General features: G+C 48.6%; 1 protein-coding gene across 11 annotated transcripts in view; it reads left to right on the forward strand.

The window, feature by feature from the left end:
* The window catches only part of Ttc7b (tetratricopeptide repeat domain 7B), a 215,952-nt gene that overhangs the window by 173,680 nt on the left and 17,990 nt on the right, over nt 1-24,282 (forward strand). For 8 of the 11 annotated variants that reach the window (XM_085697829.2, XM_085697833.2, XM_085697830.2 and 5 more), the window contains 3 exons: nt 525-575; nt 7,934-8,074; nt 15,578-15,780. In XM_085697829.2, coding sequence (XP_085553955.2) covers nt 525-575; nt 7,934-8,074; nt 15,578-15,780 — 395 coding nt within the window. The remainder of the gene's footprint in view (nt 1-524; nt 576-7,933; nt 8,075-15,577; nt 15,781-24,282) is intronic. The other 3 variants (XM_085697836.2, XM_085697837.2, XM_085697838.2) reach the window with 1 other exon arrangement.

Consider the following 24,282-nt stretch of genomic DNA (forward strand, 5'->3'; position numbering starts at 1 on the left):
ATTGTCCATTCTCTGGGAGAGTCTGGCTGGTAACCAACTGTTACCAGAATCTTTCTTCTTTGTAGATGCAACTTGTTAATTTAAGAAATAAAACCACTGATAATAGATACTTAGTCTAATTGTAAAGAATTCCAGTTGACTCTCCTAGCAGTGAAAACTAGCCCAGCCCTGCACTTTGATGGACGTAGGGTTAGAGTTAATGTGTGGGGAGATCCAAAACCTGCTGATTTCATTGTTTTTCCCTTCCTTTTGGAATTTCCTGCTTTGGAAACAAAACACATGGCATGAACTCGTCAGTTTCCATGTGCAGGGCAAACGTGTCAGTGTGGAGGGGACATCTGATTGGCCTTTCTTTACTTTAAAACAAAAGTCATTGTTAGTAGAAAAATAAAATCTGATTCTAGCCAGCCAGACTTACAGTTGGAAGGTTATTAAAACCTTCTTTGCTTTCTTAGTTTTAATTTTTGAGTTTTCAACTGTTCTGTTTCTTGGTTTTAATTTTTGGTTTGATCTGTTGTCCCAAGGCAACTCTCCAGAAGCACACTTTCATGGTTTTCCCTCCCTCTTTTCAGTTAGTAAGTAGCCTTCCAATCTGTTAACCGTGTGAGGGTCTCCAGAGTCACACCTCCCTCCACTGTTGAATGTGTGCTGTGGTTTTTGAGTGTGGGGAATGTTGGGATGGTGTGATCATCTCACTGCCACCTGCTTGCCCGCTCTGCCACCTGGGGCACACTCCCTGAGACTCCGGGGCGTAACCTAGCCAAGGCAGTGCTGCTCCGAGGACTACAGAGGAGGTTAGATGAGAGGTACCCCTGGCACAATGACATGTTTCCCCGCCCTCCACAGTGGATCTGGAATATCAGCTCCAAAGGCTCTGATGCCCTCTCCTGGCCTCAGTAGTCATGGAAACATGTGTCATCTATTATACACACACACACACACACACACACACACACACACACACACACACACAGCAGTCCGTAATAGGAAACAGGTGCACTTTGGCATTTTCATTACATTAAAGCTCGCCACAAAAAGATTTTAACACCAGGCCCCTTTAACACCAAGCTTCTCTGAGAAAGTTAAAAAAAAAAAAATCATCTGAGTTTTTAAAAACTAGACTAGATTAAAACCTTCAACAGTCTTATTGCTTAATTTGATGCATGTTACATTTATACAAAAGACTTAAATATTTTTCACAAAATACATCCAAGTCTCTGGGAAGAACCAGTTCTGCAGAGGAAGATTCCTCCTCATCTGTAAAACTGTAAACATAATACTGTAATTACATGCCCCTGTGTGATCTGCCAGTACCTGATCCAGAGCTTAAGGCTCATCCACGTGCCTGGAGATGTCGCCCTGGAAGTGGAGACTCTCAAAGGAAGGGACTCTCCAGATGTCATGTCTGGAAGAGACTGGGTGAGCTGAGAGCCAGGCCTCCCTCCATACAGCCTCACACTCTGAACCCCAGAGGCCCTGCTCTCAGGGGCTCTAGCAGTTGTTATTGGGGAGAAAAAGTGTATGGAGTTTCATTCTCCTCTCCAAACATGTGATAAAAATAAGCAAGGCTGCCTGGGGCTCTTGGCTCCGACCTTCCCATGACTGACTGGGAAGGGTGCAGCTCTCTTTGAGAGTAAATCCCTGGAGAGGAGGAGGATAAACAAAGCAGTGAGGGAGACAGGGAGAGCGAGCAAGAGAGAAATGGGCTTTTACTCTCCGTCATGACTAGTGGTAATGTTATACCCTCAGACATTAATGAATATCACAATCTGAAAGTCAATAGTCAAATGGCATATTTTACCCTCCATTTCTTGTTAGTAGAGTTCTTGAAAAATATATGTATGAAAACATTAGTGATAACCCCACTACTTTTGAGACGTTTACCTGATAGAAACAATCTTTTTCAAATACAACATTTCTTTGCTATTTATTAAGTTAACATAATATTAATATATAGTCAATATTGATTTAACATAATTATCCTTAATTCTGTGATACCTTTCTCTAAACAATGCTGAATGGGATTATAAGCAATTGGCAAGTCAGTATAGAAGTGTGGTGTCTAGACAGGGCAACACCTAGCCTGGCAGGTGTTCCCCCGTGGCGCTACAGTCATGAGTAACCGTGCCAGCCTCCCGAGGCAGAGGGCACTCAGTGGCCGCTGAGAGGAAACTTCTGCCCGCTGTAGTCCTCCAGAAGGTACTGTCTCCAGCCAGAGCCGCCCGTGTGGAACACCCTGACAGCTGGCATTCCCCCTGCATGCTTGTGAATGCTTTCCTTCATGCTTCATGCCCACCAGTCTTGGCACTACTGCTTCAGCCACGCATGCCCCCTGGAGATGACATAGCCCTGTCTCTCCCTGCCTTGTGGGCTCCTGTTCCAAAGCTTTCCCCCGGAAAGAACTTCTCCTTCTCAGGAGAAGAAATTTTGTGTGTTAACTGATTGAACCCTGTTAAGTGGCTGGAAAACGGATTCGTCTTGGAGCTGTGGGTGTGGCCACCCTAGTCTGTTCTTCACTCAGGGTAAAATGGAAGTTCTGAGAACAGTGGCCTAGGTTTGTTAGAGGAACCCCATGGGAGGCGGCAGTTGTCCACTGTGCTGCTGTGGCCCTGGCCCTGTGTCACACTGATAGACATGTCCCAGAGAGGGGCGATGGTGATGTTCACAGATAAGGAAGATGTATAGTAACCCAGTGGGAGAGTCACTGCCTCAGAAAAGGCAGGCAGGCCAATCTTAGGCCCCAGGGACTATGGGAAGAGAACCAAAACTTTTAATGTAAAGCAAATGTACAGATAATAGGCCTAATTTGGTGGGTGAAATGGGAGTGGCCTCTCTCATCTCTTCTTCCTCCAAAAATTGAGAGCTGTGGCTATCCCATCCGAATGTGCTGATGTGGAGGAGGCAGGTGTGGACACAAGGCCACAGCTGCCAGTGAACTGCAGTGTCGGGCCGATGCACTTCCAAGCCTGTCTTAAGAGACAGGCTTTTCCTGCTACAATGAGAATCACTTAAGCAGGCTGACTGACAGAATGCTTAGTCATTCCGATTGCTGCTAAGAACTCAGGGTCTTTAGGGGTAAACAAAAAAAAAAACCAGAGGACTGCTTTCTACTTTGGTTTAGGGGCATAGCTTCTAGGTGATGGGCGCTGAGTAAAGTCCTTTGACGGACAGCCCTGACTCGTTAGGGAGCAGAGAGAAATAAGCGCTGAGCTCCATCAGCCAGTGATTGCTACACACCAGACACCAGAGTGGCTGACTTGGGTTCTTTCCAGAAAAGACGTGAGGAAGGCAGGTATGGGCTGCAGGAGCAGCAGGCAGAAAGAATGTGGGTGATGAGTGGGGCATGGCAGCCACATGCTCCATCCCTCTCCCATGTTCATCATATGACGTAACCCAGTTAATCCTCCAGGGCCAGGGCGCAATGAGCTGCCAAATCCTGGCCAGTATGTGTCCTGTGTGTCTACTGCTGACTCTCTTTTGGTAAAGGATGTTTCTCACACATGACATGACAACTGTCCATTCTTCCCAGCTCTGGGATAAGCACTAGGTCACTCGATAGACAAGGTTTCACCTTCTCCATGCTGAGAAGACACCAGAGGAGGAAGGAATTGCAGGGTTCCTCCATCTACGCCACTTGTCCGGTCCCACCAGACAGCCAAATAGGGGAGCCAGAAGATTTGTGAAAAGTGCAGGGTGACCACACCTAAGTAAGCCTCCCAATATCACCACAAAATTGTTGCCTCTAGGGTCCCTTTGAATGATGAACTCTAGTGGCTAAGAAGACCTCATATGTAGTTGTCACATTGAAATCAACACAGGCATCTCCTTACATAGGTGCAAAGGAGCTTGGCCAAGGCTTCGGCTGAAAAGCAATTGAAGCCAGCTATTGCCACTGTCCTACTTTTGGCAAGGTTTCTGAGCAGTTCTCCATGTGATAGGAAATCTCAGGAGGAGTTCAGAGCCTGGGTTTTTCTGAGGTCTTGGTTCTCTACTATGGAGAGAGGTCTTTTCACCCTTGTTCCTGATCTCCATCCCAAGGTGGACCCGCAGAACCTAGAAGAAACCCTAGGTTAGAAACCAGAACAGTTCTTCAGATGACACTTAGCCTTTTCATCAGGTGTCCCAGGCAGCCTTTCAGGTTAGGAGGGTGACTAAATACATGGGCCAAGGAAACACAGGTTGCCTCGTTTCAAGGCATCTGATCCCTTTGGACCATTTGAGCAGTGAGCTCACAAACCTTGAGCCAGATTTTAGGGCTTAGTCGCTCCTGCCTCCATAAGTTCCAGTTGAGCTGATCCTGCAGTAGCTTTTTCCAGCCACCTTGTCCTAAGGGAAGGGAAGCTTTATCTCCTTGGCAGGGCATGGCAGCTGCAACTGCAGCACACAGCCCCGCACGCCCTGGGTTCCAGCAGTGATAAGCGCGTCTCAAGTTAGTGTGATAAGTAAGAGATGCGAGCGACTGGGCATGTTGCCTGGCTCATCTGTTGAACCTGATAATTTGGAAACATCTCTCCAGAGTCTTGGATTTCAGGTTGGAAATGTGTCCTTTAGTCTTCCTTTGGATTCCTTTTCCAAGACTCTGCTCCATTTTTCCCCTGGGTCACGCACAGTGTGCATTTGCTTTGGTGAGAAAAGAGGAGCTCCTTAAAAACAGTTGGCTGAGCACCAGCATTTCCGACTGTGTGCCCTCATAAGTCACAACCACATAGACTCCTGCTCAGCATTTCAATTCCATTCAACAATAACATGGCTGCTGTTTGGCTGTACTGTTAGCTGTTCCTCCACATTCTAACCCAGTGGAAGACTTACTTATTATGTCCTTGCAAAGAACAGTAGATGCTAACTGTTGTGTACTTTGGCCACTATTGTTTGTTACCTGATATTAAAAGCCTCTGAATTCCCTAATATCTATCGTTCATCAGAGCAAGGCTTTCTGTCCATATGATACATGTTACAAGGAGTTGACTGAACAGAGGTTCCTGATCACTCTCTCCATCCCCTCTCTTCAGCGATTTAGTGGCATTAGAGGGAGAGAGTCACTAAATGACATCAATTCTTAACTATAGACCTCTGGAAATGTGACAGATGCATGAAAAAGCCCTTGGAAGCAGTGAAGGTTAGAGCCTTTCACCATTATTAGGAAGAACAGAGCACACCAACGTATATCTTCTGAATGTCATAGAGTCTGCGGCCATACCACGTTGAACACACACAATCTCACCTGAATGTGATAAAGAAATATGCTTGTCCACACTACTCTTTTATTGATTCTACAAACACCTACCCAGTACCTAGGCTTAACTGTAATGACTTTGAAAAAGCCTGAACAGAAGACACCTTGCTATCTTGTAAGCCACACAGTCAAGTAAGGCAGGCCATTGCATCTACTTTGAAGCCTGTTGTCTGCACAGTGATAATGACACTCGTGTAGAAGTTGAGGACCTGAGACTTCTCTTACTGAGGGACAGTAGGAGGCTGTCTGCAGTCTTCCTACAGGAGGGGCCTTTATTGGCTGGAGGTGGAGGTTGGGATTAAAATCAGACAATGTTTGCATCCTGGTTTTACCACCAACTGCCTGTATAGCTTTGGGTAGTCACATGACACATCAAGTCTCAATTCTGTCATGCGCGGAGCCTGAAAGGTAACCTGTTCTGTAAAACTGGTCACCACCTCTGCCATCAACGCCATCAGCACCACTGTCGTCATCATCGTGGATTATCATTACACTAAACATTAATAAATTCTGTCGTGTTATAGATATTGCAAAGAAAAATAATTTGGGCAGGAGTTTAGTAAGAACCATGTAGTTCCTTTCTTGAGCAAAAGACAAAAAAAAAATCCCCAAATTAACATTAGCTGCTCCAAAAGCTAATCTTTAGCAAGGGATCCGTAGATTGTGGGACAAAGTTTGTACCATTTTTCTATAGCCATAGTGCATTATTTAAATCTTTAAATGATTAGATAAGTGAACATGCTGAGATGTTTTAGTTCCTAGTGTGCAGTATCAGTAGACAAAGCCCAGTAAATCTCTTTGGGGGCTCCATGATTTTCTAGCCTCTGAAGGGGCTCTAAGAACCTCTTCCAGAGACCTCCAAGCCAATGAGAGACTCTGTCTCAAAACACACAGTGGAGAGCTCTAGGAGTGACAGCCAAGGTGTCCCCTGGCGTTGCACACTCACTTACACATGTGCATATGCACCAACACACACATGAACATGTACAAACACATAAAAGTTATAGCAAAATGCAAACAAAAATATCTATGGCAGCTGAGCTGTTTTGCTATTTATATTAAAAAGAATAGCCTTAGACATACTTTGTGTAAGGCAACGTAGATCTTTGGCTGGGCTTCATGGGTTTCCCCGAAGTATCATTGTGTCTTCAATTTCCCTACTCTTGGGCAGCAGCTTTCTCAGGAGAACCTTGAGGGCTCCTGGGGCTCTTGTCCCCTCCAGAACCTTCCAGAGCCTGTCTGGTTAGGGTTTATCCATGATGGTAGAATGGCTTTCCTTCCATAGATTTTTGGATTCCATCCACCAAACCCCCACCAAAAATCTAAACGCACTTAGAAGAATCCATCTTTCTACCTTGTTGAAGCAGTGATATAATATGAATGGCCAGTTGTTGCTGTGATATCCTCTTTTTGAGATCATCTTACTACTTAGCCTAGGCCAGACTTAAACTCACAGTACTGTCTCAGCTTCCTAAGTGCTGGGATTAGAGGCATGAAACACCATACTAGCTTACCAAGCCTCTGAAGTAACCCCTAAATAATAATTAATAATAATAACAACAACAACAACAATAATAATAATAATATGACTAATAGCAACATCCCAAAGCCAACTTAGATATTTTTTATATTCACAATTTTGTATTATCCAGTATATGGTGAACTTGATTGTTTCCTATCTTGAACATTTATTTTTACATGGTTTTTCACTGTTGTAAATGTTGAATTCATAGTTGTTACCACTAACAGTGTTGCAATATTTGTCTTCATGCTGAACTTCCTGATAAATTATAAATTAATAATGTTGTGTATATATTTATATATATTATATATACAAATGGTTCTAAATTGAAATAACAGAACCTTCCTCTCAGTTCTGAGCCATGCCTCTACGACTGAGTGTTGGGAAGATGTGGGGCACAAGCTCCTGGTTAAGGCTGTGAGCTCTAGTCATCAGGCCCCCATTCCATTTTTGGCTCATGCACCATACCTATGCCTTTGCCTGGCACATGTGCCTGGCCTTTCAGGAAAACAGGTTTTAGGAAATAGGTGTGTGTTCGAAGCTCAAGCATCGGGCCATCTGCCTCTACTCCAGTGTCAGCTTTAATAATAGGCAATGCTGTGTACAAAGCAAGCGTGTACTCTTTCCGGTGTTTAGTCAAGTCATGGAGTTTGATTCTCCATCCATGGTGTTGCCCATCTCTTGAAGGAAGTTGGGTTGTCTTGAGAATGGCCAGCTGTCTACTCCAGATGCTACACCAGGAAACAAGCATGGCCTTTCCCTGCTCCACCCACATGGTTACTTGGTTTAGGCCCTAAGAACAGGGTGCTTGTATCGTGCCATTGTACTCCATCCCTGGTGCTGTTTGTTAATCTTGGGTCCCTGTTATGTGTCACGCTGCACTCCCCTCCTGCCCCAGCACTCACATCACGCCCGACTGAGCTCCTGGAGAGTGCTTAGCATAGCATGTGCCCTGTGTGTGGACGTAAGGATCAGCTAGACAGAGGGGGAAACTAAGGTACATGGCCACCATAGTTGTCCGCCCCCCCCCCATTTCTTTAAGAACAATAACTTGCATCCTGGGGAAAGAGTGTGTGTATGTTCGTACTCATGTCTGTGTTTGGGAGGGGGTCATTGATTAAGTATATAGTTTGTGGTCCCCCCCTTAACACCTAACATAGTCTTGAAACCTCCCACAGGCTCTGTCCATGCCACATCCGTAGCAGCCTCAAGAGTGGAGCAAGCACTGTCAGAAGTGGCCTCATCTCTGCAGAGCAGTGCCCCCAAGCAGGGCCCGCTGCATCCCTGGATGACACTGGCACAGATCTGGCTCCATGCAGGTACTGCTCTTACTTAACCCTTGGCCCCATGGGCCTCTTCATCTACCCATCCTTGCTCACAACCTGCTGCTGATCCTAAGACTGCTGGATTCTGCAGGCACAGTCAACTGTTTAGCCCAGAAACCCTTGGCCTTTAGGAGAACTCAAAGCTTTTGTGACCAAGCACCAAACTGATACTGCATCTGTACAGGGGCCATGAGCTACCATGCATCTCCTTATCCTTCCTCAGTGACTACAGTTGACCCAGAGTAGGCATTCAGTAGAAAATTAGACTGAGGACCCTTGAGGAATTTGCAGGTTGGGGGTTTGTTATACTATAGAAGGGCCAGTATTTTGTATCTCATGCTGTCTTTAGAGGTGACAGAGAAGAATCCAGCCCTACCCCACCTCTCCGCCTCTGTTTACTCATTTGCATGGTAGGATTAGGATAGCACCCATCTCCAAGGGTCAAGGAACACAGTGCTTTAGCGCATCTCACCGTCCACTCTCTGAGTCTCCAGGCAATGGGATAGGAAGTGTTGGTGGCACCGATGCCTTTAAAGAAGCCAGGGCAGGGCAATACGTTTGGTGTCCCCACTGCCCTCCAAAAGCAGGCCTGGTAGCCTGCAGAGAGTAGGAACAGCAGCAGCAGCCCCTGTTTTGGAAACTGACACCAAGAAAGTATAATCCCTTGTGCCCTGTTTTCATATGGCAGTAGCTGGCTGCACAAGGCTACCCCTAGCTGCAACCCCATCGTACCAAGAGAGCTCCCAAGAAAGTGATGACTGTTAGTGTATATGCATATTTCTATTTCTGCGAAAAGTAACCTTTCTCTCAAGTTTTACCTTCATCTGTATGACCCTGGTGGATCCTTCTTGGGCTCATCACCACCAGGGAATGTGCTCAGAGCCCAAGTCTCGCTAAGAAGGGTGCTCATTACCATGAGTTGTCCATCTATTCATGCCGTCATTCCCTGGGCCGGTTGTGTGATGTCCTGCCTTGTGTGTCCCCATTAGCAGATGTGCCTGTGTGAAAGCATAGCTGATTTACCTGGCTTGCCAGCCCCGGGCCAGCCCATCTGCATTGTCTGTGTCAGCATCCTTAATTGACCCATAACAACTGCTGTAAATTAGCAAATTATATTCTTCTAAGTACAAAAGAAGGCTGATTCATGCATGCATGTGATTGTTCCTTCTCCTCCACCCACTCCCCAAAGAGGTCAAGACAGGCTGCCTCTGAGAGCCAGAACCCAGTGAGGGGCCACTTCCCAGCTTTCCCCAGAACAGCCGGTCACTGCACAGGAGTCTGATACTATCTTGCTCAGTCACCTATATGGACAGTGACCTCAGAAGATAGAGAGGGGACAGAGTGTTGTTTAATGACCAGACCAGGAAGCCTGGCTGGACATGCAGGGCTGGCACAGGTCAGAGCTATCTTTTCCATGGACTTGAAGTCTAGTTTTTGAAAGAGCACATAGGCTTGCATGGGAAGCACTTTTGTCCACTGAATCATCTCACCAGGCCCTCTCAGAACACTTAAAACTGGACACTGCAAAATGCCAGAAAGTTAGACAGTCCTGACATCCCATCCCACCCCACTGCACCCTGCCCCACTGTTTGCATGGCCTCCATGACTCCTGGGAAGGAAATGCTCTTTCTAGAACAGTGGCGACCTCAGTGACGGACTGCATTCAGAGCAATGTTTCAGTTTTGTTGCTATGGCTCAGAGTAATGCCCTCGTTACTAGCTAATGGGTGTGACTTGAACATTTTGCAGGTTACTGGGATGAAACTATGGAAAGCAGATGCTAATCTTGCCTTCCAGCCTCTGGGCAGATGTGCATGTGTGCATACAGTGAGCATAGTGTGTCATGTGGGTGGATGAGGGCATTTGTGCACTGTCAGCTCTTCCCGTGTCTGCACAGCCCTTAAAGGAGGGGCAGTAGAAGGAAATGGGTGGCCCCTGAACTGTGGGGTTCATCCGTGTGACGTGTGCTTGACTGCTCCGAGAAGACAGTTTATGGAGACCAGGTGACATCAGGGTTTTGTGTCCATCATCAGCCCTAAGAGCTCTAGCTCCCATACAGTCTGCAGGGTTTAGAGGACCAATCAGAGCCTGGCTTCCAAAGCTGTGCTGTTTCTGTGGTGTTTATTGGCCTGTACTTAAATGTCCAGTTTTCCTGGTGGGACCTTGTGACAGGAGCCTGTGCTGGAGGTTGCCTGGATTTGAGTCTCTCAGGAGAGCAAGGTTTCTCTGAGACAGTATCAGGTTTTAGCCATGTGTATCAGGGTTTCTGGCCATATTTCTGACAGCAAGAAAAGTGTGAGTATGACATATGACCCCGGGAACAGGCAGCTGGAGCGTGGAGTGAGGGATGCTTGATTATAGAGGGCTCTTCTCTTCCTGGGTGGTAGGCGCTCCGTCCCCTCACCACCTCCTCATTCGTTTTGGAAGCCCTGACTGCAGGACTGCAAACTTCCAGCACAGCCTGGACTGTGTGTGCGTGTTCTTTGGTTGTTTCGACCAATGACACGAATCTAAGTAATTTCAGGTAATACACTGACATAGTGCACACTGAACAGGTGGGAAAGATGTAAAGTGGGAAGGCTCCTCTTGTTCCTGTGCCTATCACCTGCTACAGACACGGGTGCTAGTTCTGGGACCTGCTTTGTCCCTGTTGCCCTCTCCCCATGTCCTCTTCCGGTGTCTAGGAGGTCATTGTGTGTCAGCCCATGTAGTGCTGACTTATACTTCTACCGCTGCATGGTAGGGAGCATCATGATGTCAGCGGGACACTGGATTAGCGTCGTCATCATTTCTCATACTTTGCCATTGCAGACAGCAATTCAGTAAGTATTCTGATATGTGTTGTTCTGTGTCTCTAAGGCCAACTCCAAAGAGTGGATCTGATAGGGCAAATGGTGTACACTCTTTAATTTGGATAAATGTAGTCCTCCCACAGGGCTGTACCAATTTCTATTCCAATCAGCAGCATGTGACTGTATTTTCTTATCTCCTTGCCAATACCATGCATTTTCAAAACCCTGGATCTTTGCCAGTTGGATGCATGAAAGGTGGTGTTTTCATTGGCTGCGATGGCTTTTGCCCACTTATCTTCTTAGATATCAAGCATCTCCTTTTCACTCATAAACCACTTATTCTGTGTTGAGGAAATTCACTTGTGCCCTCTGTGTATGTATTTGTGTGTGTGCGCACGTGCCCACGCATGTGTGCACATGTGTGCATGCACATAGAAGCTAGAGGACAACCATGGCCATCATTCCACATATAGTGTCTACTTTTTTGTTTGTTTATTTGTTTGTTTGAGGCAGGGTTCCCTCACAAGCCTGGAACTCACTGAGTTAGGCTAACTGGCCAAGGAATTCCAGAAATCCCCCTTTCTCTGCCACCCAATGCAGTGATGCTACCAGCATGTGATCATGTTTGGCTTTTTCATGCGAGTTCTGAGGATTAAACTCTGGTACTCCGGCTTACAAGACAAACACTTGGCCATCTGAGCCATCTCCCCAGTCCTTCTGTTTTCTTTGCATTTGCCCTCCCCCGCCCCCGAGGATTACACTTAATCATCTTTGCTTGCAGCCTGTTAGCTCCCCATGATACTTAGAAAGCAGCTTCCTAGCTTTTGCTTTTTTCCTGAAAGTTCCAAGAATCTATGGCATCATTAGTACCCAGTCTCCCACAGAGAAGGGCAGGAGGGGGCACCCCCTGCCTTGCAGCAGGGGAAGCCCACCAGAGAGCTGTGAGCATGGCACAGTCTTCCCAGTAGAAGCCAGGAGAGCTAGAATACAATGGTGACCCTTCAGGGTGGCCCCTCAGCACAGACCCGCTGGAGCTGAGTGAGCCCTTCTTTCCCAAACTCAGCAGGCCTCACTGTCCGTGGAAAGTCAGACAGCTCCAGGAATTCAGAGCCCAGCCAGACCCCTTCCAAGCCAGGCAGCTTCTGGGTACCCACAGTGGGATGGCAGCTAAAAATGCCTCTGCGGTAGGTGGTTAATTTCTGCTTGTTACTCACTAATAATTATAGCTTTTACTTTGGCACCTCTCACAGCCGAAACCAGCAGCTATTCTTAGATGTGCAAGATCAGATTTTCTGATTTCTGCTGGGAATTTGAAGCTGTGATACTGTCATAATTTCCTTAGTCTGACCCCTTCCCCTCCTCAGCTTCCCTCAGCCACCATGAGGTTGCATCAGCAGAATCTAGAGGCAACTGGTTCGTCCACCATGAGGAAATGAAGATGGTTCCTAGACACGTGGTAAATGGGCCATCACACACAGGACTCTGGGGATCAGCCCTGCCCCATCAACCTCTTCTCCGTCTGTGGGGATTTGGGCTAATAGTCTTTACCTTCCGTGTAGCTCGGGTACTGTGCCAAGAGCCCTGTGTTGTGACTTGTTGCGTCCCTGTCATAAATGAGGCAGAGTTGCCAGGTCGCTCATCTCAGTTGCAAGGCTCACATGCTGGGAGGCCTAAGTTCAGAACCAAGTGTGCAGCCCACAGCCCTGCTCAGACCTCCAGTGGTTCCATGTCATGTTGTCTAGTGTCTGGTTGTGTGCCAGGCTCTGCAGTGCAGTGGTCATGGAGACAGACACTCAGTCCCTGCCTTGGAAGGGTGTGCAGATGCAGAGCAACAGTTACAGAAGCCAGCGACTTCCATGTGCCAAGTGCCGAGAACAAACAGTGCAGCTCCTGTGACCCCTGGGAACAAAAGGTCTTGCCAAATCCAGAAGCAGGAAGCAATAGAGTACATTGGAGCAGACCAGAAGTTTGGTTGGCACTGGTCAGGAGCGATGGAGAGAGGTGCAGCACCACCCTGCATGGCACAGCCCGAGAGTGCTGCTGCAGCACAAGCTCTGAGAGATGCTTTGAGAGCAAAACGCTTTGGCATGAAACTTAAAGAAAATGCAGTTATGGGACCCACAGGGAGGCAGCGAGGCCTATGGCCAGGATCAGGTCATCACATTAGGCTGTTCCCAGTAGCCACATTAGATCTTCGAACTTCAGCCTGGGAACCCTGAAGAGCTCAAAGGTCTGAATGGGGTTCTAAAAGCTCCCTCCAAGTAAGTGTGGAATGAACAGAAGACAGCAAGGGTGGGAGCCAAGGACGGAAGCTCAAAGTGTAGGATTGATATTTATCTCATGGCTAAAACAAAATTACTGACAAAAGCAAATTCAGGCCTGTCACAGTCAACCTGCTGATTTAGTGAGACCCTAAAACAAAAGGAAGGGAAGGGCTGGGCATGTCACTCCATGGGAGCATGTTTACATGTTTGATCCCTGCACACATGATTCTGATTCCTGCCTCTTGCTCATGGGAGGACACAGGCAAATTATTTCTCATCCCATTGAACAGATGAGCAAGTTGGAACAGTCACGCTGGATCACACAGTGACATGCTCAACATGCAGCAAACACTAATCACTAGTGCAGTCCAAGTGTGTGTGCATCTGTGTGTGAGAGGGAGGGCTATGCCTGTGTGTGCTGTGTATATGCATGTGTGTGCTGGTGGGTGGAGACCAGAGGAGGCTTCTGGGTGTCTTCCCTGTAGCTGTCTACCCTGCTTTCTTGATAGAGCCTCACCGAACCTAAAATCCACATTTTGTGTTAGGCTGGCAAGCTAGCAAGTCCCAGCGGCCCTCTTGTCTCTAATCCGCCCCGCAGCTGGGGCTTGGACATGCACAACCATACCTGGCTTTTTACATGGGCCCTGAGGATCTGAACTGGGGTCGTGCGTGTGCAGTAAGTTGGTCCACTGAACCAGTTCCCCAGGCCAGGAAGAACTCTTCTGAAGGAGGCTGTGTGGCACAATAAAGACATATTATCCAGTGGACCTGCAGGGAGGGGGCTGCTGGCGGCCCAGACAAGATCCGTGTTAGTGGAGTGTTGGACTGCAGATTATCTGCCGGGGTGCAGTTGGGGTGATGGGAAGAGAGGCAGAGAGACTGCAGCTGCCTTGCGATAAGCATCCCCATGATCAGCACAGGGGAGCTGGAGAGGCATGCGGGATGAGAAGACCGGGGTGTACAAAATGGTGGGCACAGATACTAATGACAATTTGGATAACCCAATAAAGACCTTCAGCATCCCAAAGACAGGAGTTGTGTGGAGGTACAGATTTCTTCGACAGTGAGAGAGTTGGGTGGGAGGCTCAGACCCAGCCCAGGGTTCAGAGTGGGTGAGTGACAAGAACATAACTTCGTCGGTGTGGTGGCAGGAAGAGGCTCTGCCTTGCAGCCTTCTGGCTCTTCACACTGATGAGTCAGGGTCTCCAAAGGAGTGACTCCACTTGGGAAAGCTCCTGAGTCAGAGTAGCTGTGTCATGGCCTGAAAGGGTAAAGTGTCTCACGGTGGGGTGAAGAGTGTGCCTCACTCTCACACTGAACCCTGGGAAAGGAATTACTCTTGGCTGACTGGCACAACCAGGCCGAGACCCAGAGACAGATGGAAGCTGTGGCTAAGGACCTGGCAAAGACAGTGGCTAGTCTCTCCCTGAGGGCAGGGCCTGGGCTACGCTCAGCTTGGGGACTGCAGGCCCATCGTTGGGGTCTGTCTCAGAAATGCTCAGGGTGAGGCAATACTACAACAAAATTTCTACCTCCACTCCCTGCTGGCCCCTCCCCAGACAGAGCAAAACACTGGCGAAATGAGGTCTGGGGATGCTGGGGGGCTCCTGGGTCCTGGTGGCTTGGAAGGGTGACAGGAAACCCACTTGAATTCTGAATGGAAGAGAAAGTTCCGGAGAACACACAGGCATGCTCTCAGCACCTTTGCATCCCAGGCTAGCACATCCCTGCCCTCTCCCTCTCCAGGAATTTTGGGATAAAATAAAGTTTAGAAGGGTCATAGATTCTATAGCCAACTTTGTCTGCCTGTTGACTTGTCCCAAGGACAGGGAATAGCCAGCGCTGTGCTCTCAAGGGCTGCCTACCACTCACAGGTGACTTGAAAGATAGCTATCTGCCAGCTCCTAATCCAAGTTCAGTTCTCATAGATGTCCCTAATAGACTTCTCCTTTGAGTTTCATAAAGAATACCCCTTCTGAATGTACCAAGCCCCCAGAAGGCCCTTTGTCATGCTTTTAGCCTCAGAAGAGCAAGCTCCGCAGGGCAGAGCCACCTCTCTGTGTGGGGCTGTGTGCCTCTGGTCCACTTGTCCTTGCGTTCATTTCTGCCCTTTCTCTGGGATGAGCAGAGCCAAGGGCAGCTTCTGCCTTATGCTGAAGGGCCCTGGGACAACTGTCCTCAGAGGTTGGGGCAGAGCCCAGGAGTACCTCACTGCCATCAGTTTGGTAATGGCATATGTGTGCCCTTCAAGGACCAAAGCACAAGTGACCTGGGCACAAAAGACTGTTGGCCTGTAGCCATGTCCAGTGGGGTAGCGGGCAGCTGGCTCTGGCCCTGCCAGACTCCTGGAATGTGAAAGTCCCCAAGCAGAATACCAGCTGCCACAGGGTCTCTGAGGGCAGTGATTTAGGACAGCATCTGTTGTCTGCTCTTTGCCCACAGCTGAAGTCTACATTGGCATTGGAAAGCCTGCTGAAGCCACAGCCTGTACTCAAGAAGCTGCCAACCTCTTCCCGATGTCCCACAATGTGCTATACATGCGGGGCCAGGTTGCGGAGCTTCGAGGAAACTTCGATGAGGCCCGGCGGTGGTATGAAGAAGCCTTATCCATCAGCCCCACCCATGTGAAGAGCATGCAGCGACTGGTGAGTCTGAGACCAAGGCCAGGATTCTCATTTCCTGAACTGGGGCTCAATCCCCAAGTGCATCAGTTCCCAAGGCCAAATACAGTTAGCCTGTTGAACCATCACATGGCACAAAGCAGTCAGTTCCTGTGTTACCTTTGGTGATGATGGTACCCATCCTCAACTGTCCTACTGAGGTCCTACTGGGTGCAATGGAGCAATCAGGTCAGCAATCCAGATCACCCTGTGGCTCTAAGTTTGATAAGGACAATCTCAGTGTTGGTCAACATCATTGCCATCTGGGCTTTTGTGCTGCTTGCAGCAGCTGCCTTAAGGGAGTATCCATACTAGAGATTTCAAAGGCCTCTTACTCTGAGGGAGCTGGAGGATCCAGCTTATCTCCAGGACACTGGTCCCAGTAGGGGGAGCAGCCCATTTAATAGAGGGGAGATGTTTGGCCAGTTGCCACCTTGTGTGTACCTGTGACAATTTTAGAAATCCACATGCCCTTTTCCGGTTACCCAAGACAGAAGAGGAACACATTGCCCTGTTACCCTCCATCCCTGGGAATAGGCCATCTTTGAGAAGCCTTAGAGTAGTCCCCTTGCCATCTTGGTATCATTCCACAAGGTTGTGGCCATCAGGGATGTGTATGGGATGTCCTCCCCAACCAAACATCCCATCCGTGTCTCCTTTCTGTGAGATTCTGACTGAACACAAGGCTCTGTGCTGTGTTCTAAGCTGGTGGAAAGCCACGGGGCCTCCTCTGGACCAGTACGCCAAGCTCAGGTTCTGAGATCATTTGGTTCTTAGCAGAGGGCCTCTCTCATTTAATAGTCTACAGGAAAGAGGACTGCCTTGCAGGAAAGGTGAGGTTGGTGTCTTTCACATCTTTGGCTCTGGGGAGCTCATGTCATCAGACAGCATGTGTGAGGTGGGGCACGGGTCACAGAATCTTGGGACACAGATCTGGTCCTAGTGGTGCCTCTCACTCTGTTTAAATCCAAGCAGGGTCCAGAAGCTCTCTGTGCCTCCATGTTCTTTTTGCAAGAAGTTGTGTTAGACTGGCTATGTGTCTAGAACTGAGAGGGTGTAGTTTTGGAATTAATCAGTAAAATGTGCTCCGAAGGATCCCAAAGCCGTCGCTGTGGTCTCTCCATTGTTTCCCAGTGCTCTGCAGTGAAGAGGACAGAGCTAGAACTGCTGGCCTTTGGTCGGACAATGTTGACGAATTGAAAATGCTTTTTATGAGGGAACTTGCGCCTGAGGGTTAGTTCTGAACCTGAACCTGGATTTGTTGTTCAGTCTCCAGAAACCTTGGCATTTCTGTGATTTTGGGCTGCTGTTTACCCTGGTGGCTTCTGCGAGAGCTAAACAAAGCAACTCAGTAGATCAGCAGAGTTCCTGGTGCCTAGTAGGTGTTCATTAAATAGGAAACCAGAGGCAGTCATTTTCAGTTTCAAAAATAAATCCAGCCTTGTAATAATTACAGTCACTCACTTTTTTTCAGATTCCTTTTATGAGCAATCTGTAACTCAATGCAGCTTTATAAATAATTTTACATATTATCCAAACATTAGTCTGTTTGATTAAAGATATTCCCTGACTTTTATTTTTTGTCTCACTGTCAAAAGAGGGATGTAGTAAGAGCTTTTCAAGTCTTCCAGCTTTGGTTAAGATGTTGCAGAAGGATTAAACACAAAGTGCCCAGTCCTTATTAAAAAAAGAAGTAGCGTGTTTCTTTCTACCTCAGGGCCTATGAATTATTCAGAGAAGTGTTTCTTGTTCATCCCCAAGGGGAACACTTGAGACAAAAGATCAGTAGGAAAGTCAGTCACCACAGGGGAGGTTTCTGTTTTCCCCTTAGAGCTTTTCAAGCCCCCAGCTCCTGACAAGTGTTTCCCTTTCTGAAGGGCCAGCCAGGTGTCCCTGAAGTGAGACAGGCCTCTGAGCCTCACCAGGCCTGGAGACACTACCCACCTGGGTGGTCAGGGCCTTTTTCTGTGTATCCTGGTGTCTTCAGAAACCGCCCAGACTGAAGGCAGGCTGAGAGCAGAGGTTTGCAGATTCGGGCAGTTCTACTTCTGCTCCACAGCTTTGCAGAGTGCCTGTGCTCAGGGACCCCAGAGAGCTTGCAGGGCTCCTTCCTGATGATCTTGTACACAGTGCTCCCTGTCACAGCTGAGGGCAGCCCTCCCTTTTGGCATGCTAGGTCCTCTAGTGCCTGCCGAGAGTCCCTGGAATCCACAGGCTCTGCAGCCCTAAAACATCAAGACCTTGCCCCAGCTACTTAAAGCAACGCCACTTTTCCGTGTCTCAGAGGTCAAGCAGGTGCTCACAGGTTATTGCAAGGCCAGAGCTAAGGTTCTGGACAGGCCTGGGCTAGATCCCCAGTGCTGTTACTCCTTACCCATGAGACTTTGAGGCGGATACTCCCCTCCTTGTACCTCAGTCTCTTCACCTACATAACTAGGGAGAACATTAGCATGAGTTGCTCTTAAAGACTAGGCACAGGGCCAGACGGTGGTGGCGCATTCTTTAATCCCAGCACTCGGGAGGCAGAGGCAGGCAAATCTCTGTGAGTTCGAGACCAGCCTGGTCTACAAGAGCTAGTTCCAGGACAGGCTCCAAAGATACAGAGAAATCCTGTCTCAAAAAACAAAAAACAAACCAAAAAAAAACTAAGCACACAAGAGAGCCAAACCCTTTTGTTGGCTCACGGAGGTCTGCCGCCTCACAGAAACCAGGCTAGTCATCTCTGAGCCCCTTAACTCCTTGAAAGCAGAGAGCAGAAGTCTGGGGAGGAGATGGGGGTCCAAGTTTATGGGGCAGCAAGAGGCAGAAACAGTGATGAGCACTGAGTTTCCTGGTACCCAGAGGAGAGTGAGAGCAGCCATGAGGCCAGGCCACACCACACTGTGCCACATCAGAGCCCAGGAAGGTTAGGAGTAACGGGTGAAAGATTGTGGACCAGAAACAATCATAAAACCAACTGAGAAGGCCTCAGGATAAGGAACCCTGGGAGACAGACCATGGGCACAGAGAAAACCCAAGGACAGAAAGTTTGTCTGTGGCAGCCCCAGTGCTCAGAAAGAAGAGCCGAGCAGCTGGAGGGGTGGTCTCCAGGAGTTGTCCGGAAGACAGCAACTGGAGGGGTGGTCTCCCGGAGTTGTCCAGAAGACAGCAGCTGGAGGGGTGGTCTCCAGGAGTTGTCCAGAAGACAGCAGCTAGAGGGGTGGTCTCCAGGAGTTGTCCAGAAGACAGGAGCTGGAGGGGTGGTCTCCAGAAGTTGTCCAGAAGACAGCAGCTGGAGGGGTGGTCTCCAGGAGTTGTCCGGAAGACAGCAGCTGGAGGGGTGGTCTCCAGGAGTTGTCCCGAAGACAGGAACCCATGTTGTCTGGCACAGGTGGAAACTGGCAGCTAATAGAGGCCGCAGAGACCTGCAGGGCACAGACAGGAACGGGCTTGCACTGAGAAGAGTGCCTCCCTAACTTCTAGGGCTGAGTGGCACATGGCCCCTTTATGCAGAATGCAAGCGTGTTTGCATTGTTAAAAAGCAAAGACGAGGCCATCGTATTGATGAAAGTAAGTGGAAAGTCAGACTTGAGATAAATGCAAAGTAAACCCAAGGGAAATGGATAATCTCCTTCACCTCTGGTTTCACTGCACATACGGTAAAAAGGAAGGAAAAAAACAAAGGTGTTGTCTGGTAGTAATTAGCCCAGGCCAGGAGGCAGGGACTGAGTATGGGCAGGTATTAAGCAAACAGTAAGTTCAAGAGACAAGGAATTGCAAAGCCGTAGAGGAATTCTCAGAAGGATCAGACCTTTCCCAGAAAACCTACAGGAATATTTTCAATGTTAGTCTGCATAAATGTATAAATTTGTGTTTGTTTGCTGCTATGTTAAAAGTCCTTTAGCTCCAGGTACCTGCAGTGCATTAATGAAACATGGGCCAGTTTTTCCTAAAACAGTCACTCTGTGTTTTGAGTGGAGGGGAAAGAGAAGGTGCACAATGGTGGCCCGTGGTGGCCTCAGGAGAAGACTGTCTGCCTAGGCTGAACTTTGCAGGCCAAGGACAGGCATAGAAACCCAGTGCATCCAAGGACACAATTACCAGGACAGGAACAGATTCTACAAATAGGGACATCTGGCTGCCCTCTGATCACGTCAGTCTGGGCTTTTGAGGGCAACGTGTAAGATGGAAAGGTAAGGAAGGACCAGGGCTTTCTGAAGCGAAGGTGGAAGGCAGCCAGGGGGCTGTAAGGAGGGAAGTCATTAAGACCGGAAGGGAAGGTGTTGCTGGGCAACAAACATGACTGTGAGTGTCAACAGGAGGCTTGGGCCTGCCTCCGCTGAGCCTGACAGGTTAAGAAAAAGGTATAAAACAGGAGCCGTGGGGCTCATCTGAGGTCTGGGGGAGGAGACAGCATGAGGGTGGTGAGGGGGTGGGGAGCTGAGATACCCAGAGGACAGGGAGGATCAGGAACTGGAGGAGGCAGAGCTCAGAGGATGACAGCAGGGCCCGGCAGGGGTGACACTGACAGAGGCGATGTGGAGTCTGAGAGCCGCAGCCTTTCTCTCTCATCTCAGATGAGCAGACAGGGCGCTAGAGTCCTGGACAAACCAACAGCTGGAGCTGGGGCTTCCAGGTCCTTTGTCTCTGGAACTCTGAGCCATTCGCAGACAGAAAGGTGCCTTATAAGAATATAGTTGGGAACTCAAGAAAAGAAGGCAGAGCTTCCTATGGTAGGAGTGAGTCCTAGAAAGTGGTATACTATAAAGCTGCATAGTCTGGGGGCCTTATGGGGAGGTGAGCTGGCCAGTCCTCTCGGTCCACCAGTGAGATGTCCACTCAGTCTCAGCTCCGCGCTCACATACAGTTTCCAGGCAGGGCACTCATTTAGGTTGTATAAAAAGGAAGAAAGAGCAAAAAACAGGTCAGGGACCCAAGTTCCCTCTGGCCAATGTGGAAAGAAACAGGCCATTTCCAGCTTCTTCAAGACCTAGAACAGTCCACTTTCAGGGTCCCTACCCTAAGACTGCCTGATCAGTTTCTCCCTCCGTTCTCATCTGCCCCCGCCATTCACCTCTGCCAGAAACAGCAAACAGGGAGGACCAGCCTGCCCACCAAAGGAGTGAACAGCACTCAGAGATGAGGCTCAGCCAGAGCTAGGCTGTCAGAGGCGACGCTGAGAGGTGAGAACATCAAACTGAAAGCATAAAGAGATCCACCCATAAATGTGGACGCTCCAAGACAGGGCCAGGGACTAGAAAGAGACAGGAAGCCATTGTCATTCAAAGAGGAAAATAAGATTAGGAAAACTGCTAGACTTCCAAGGTCCGCAGAGGAAGAAGTAGTGATAACAGTCTGAGATGCACCGCTCCCTGAGCCCAGCCACCTGCTGCTGCTGGCAGGTCACTGACACTTTGGGGCTCTGTCAGAGGCGTGTTGATAACTAGCTTCTGTCTGGAGGGTGGCGTGCTATGTTGTCTTCTGGGGACAGGCTGTGAGACAAAGAACTCTCTTTGTTGGATTAGGATGCCTTCAGGTTGAAGGCCTTGTACACAGGCTGTCTCTAAGGAAACCCTGTCTCTCCTGTTCTCTAAAACATAGACTCCGGACTGGCAACAAATGCATAAACTCTAGAGGAGTGTGTTGGGGCCAGAAAGAGGCAGGAGCTGGCTAAGGTGCTGGGAATACTCCATGCTGTCCTATGTGGATGGCAGGCTGTACAACGCAGTGTTTGCTGGGACGTGCAGTCTGCATTATACCTGCGTCTTCAGCTCTTTGGACAGTGTTTAAGGTGTTCCGTCTAAACAAAGCTGTCTACATACACTGGACAGAGATAATGACATCTCTCCTGAAGTTTCGAACAGAGGCCTGATGTCAAAGCTCTCTCAAACTGACTTCAAACTTTCAGGCCTATTTACTGTATGAAAACACTTTCTCCCTTAGGGTGTAGTAGCTGGGGGCCTGGGAAAGGGGGCTGAAGAGAAGGCAAGAGGAAGCTTCTCATGGTGAGGAAGCTGACGTGGGCATCCTGAAACTTAGTTTTGCTTCCTCCATCTTTGAAGGTGTCTGTACCCTGAGGTAGAGGAAGTTGCTGTGTCTTAAGGTTTATTAGTCAAAAGTCTGTCCCCCAACATGTCCCTGGTAGGCAGAGAGAAGGGTTAGTGAGGCTGGGACTGCAGGGCCTGGCAGCCTGTGCTCCCGCCTTGGTCTCACTGGTCCATCAGCCCAGGATTACCTTCTGACCCTCCATTTCTCCAGGGGATGCACCTGCTCCTTCCATTGGTCTGGCTCAGCCCCGGGCACAGGTATGCTGCTGGAAGAGAACTCGAGGGCCCTCCTTCAGAAGCCAGTCTCTTCCCCAGTGTCAGCTTTCTCTCCATGCATAGGAGGAAAGACCGACACGGCACAGCCACCCCATGGTCTGCTGTGAAGGTGCTTTCATCTATTGATTGCCTTTTGTCTTCCTTCAGAATTAGAAAACTCCTTTGAAAATTAGGGAGAACAACTTTTTCTCTGAAGGCCTGTGAGCTATCTAGATGCCTCCCTGCCTATGTCTGTGTGCTTGTGTACTGAGTCTAAGTCTGCAGTCATCTTTGCTTAATCTCTCCACTTGATACAGTTGGGTGTAAGCCCATGGTCCAGAGCGGGAGGGTGCTGCATTCTAGGGATGGGCCTTCTTTGCCATGTGTTGCATCTTCATTCTTTTCAATGAACCACATGGCATTTTAGCCACTTTGACAACGTGAGGCCTTTTCAACAAGTATTGCATAGCCCTAAATCTCACTTTTTCTACACAGTATAATTTGGAAGGTTATATGGCATACCCATTCTCACAATATTTAGTGAAATGGAGACTTTCTTGTTTGCTAGAGGGGAAAGTAGCCCCAGTGATCTGCCCTGGACACACTGTAAATTGGAGCAAACCAGGACAAAAGGGGAGCACACCGTGTTGGTCTCATCATGGAGAAATTCAGCCTCAATGACATTGGCATTGAAGTGGCCACCAGCTCCCAGCTCTGCTACCTTTTGTCTTATTTTGATTTTTGTTACTTGCGGGTTTTGGTTTGGTTTGGGTTGGGTTGGGTTGGATTTTTTTGGACTGGATGTTTTTAGTGTTGAACCTTGGACCTTGAGTGTGCTATGCAAATGCTGAGCAACTGAATGGTGCATCACTTGTAAACCCCATCTTCTCATGGTAGAGGGTGTGGCCAGAGTGCCCACATGTGCTACTGGGCAGGTCCAGTGCAGGATGAGTGGTGAGCACCGCTGTCATCCTGAGGTGTTGGTTACAGGTCTGGCAATCTCTTCGAGAAGGAGAGCAACCATGGCCCATGTCCAGGGCATTGGGGCCCTTGGGTTGCTATGTGAATGGGGTCTCCTGGTGGAGGGTTTCGAATCTGGTTTGGGAGCCAGTGGCAGCTCTAGAAGCAGCCATCCCAGCACAAAATGCCATTGGGCATCCAGAGGCATGGTCAGCACAGGGGTAGGGCAGCAAGAGTCGGAAGTGATGGGGAGAACCAGGTAAATGGCCCTTTCTGTGACATCAGCTGTGTCTTCAAGATTATTAAATTATTATTATTATTATTATTATTATTATTATTATTATTATTAGTTTTTAGCAGTTTCTGGATGCCGGGCATCTGTGTCCTCCTTGAAGCAAAAGGAATATCCTGGGAATAGAAAACCTGCTGTTCATCACTTGGCCTCTGTCTGGCTATAGCCCTGCTGCCCCTGCCCAGCCCTCCAGTCCAAGCATCCCTCGGGGCCAGGGACTTCCTCCATAGGCAGTTTCTATTTGGGAGAGAGGCCTGCCAACCCAGCAGCAGTTGTCCCAATACTGGCCAGGGAGAAGTGGCATCAGGTGACCCGGCTCTCACAGAAGCCGAAATGCACGCTGTGTGGTGCCTTGTATCATTCTTTCCTCATTTCAGCCAAGTGAACTCTCAATGCTTACTTCTCATCTTTGCTCTGGAGTCTTAGGTGACCAGGTACTGACCGCCAAGTTCAGTCTCAGTACTATGACCAGTTTTTTTTTTTTTCAAACTTGACATCTCCTACTCTTGACATTTATTCTTAGAGATTCTGCCTCACTGTTCCTGTACAATGTGCCAATGAGGCACCTTGCCTTCCTGGCTTGTGCCAGACATGGAGTTCTTTGCCTGGGTTGGTCTGTGTCTTCATGAACTGATGCCAGCTCGGATCCATATTTCCAGGCCCTCGATCTTAGTCCTAATGCTCTCAGTCTGCAGCCCTCCCCAGCCCACTGCCTGCCTTTGAACACAGATTGAGGGTTTGGCTGCCACCATGAGAAAATGGTCTTTGGGGCTTACTGGACCACTGGTCCCAAACCATCTTGTGTGTATTTCCTTTTCCAGTATTGGGACTGACTCTAAACTCCCCATTGAGTAACATGGGCACTCTTAGGACCATATCAGCTCCCCTTGTTTTCTAGACTTGCAAAGGAGACTTAAAACTTTTAGACTCAAAGCTTTTGGGAAGACCTCTCTC

Source organism: Myodes glareolus, chromosome 11 (assembly GCF_982192425.1).
Source record: "Myodes glareolus chromosome 11, mMyoGla1.1, whole genome shotgun sequence".
NCBI classification, from domain to species: Eukaryota; Metazoa; Chordata; class Mammalia; order Rodentia; family Cricetidae; genus Myodes; species Myodes glareolus.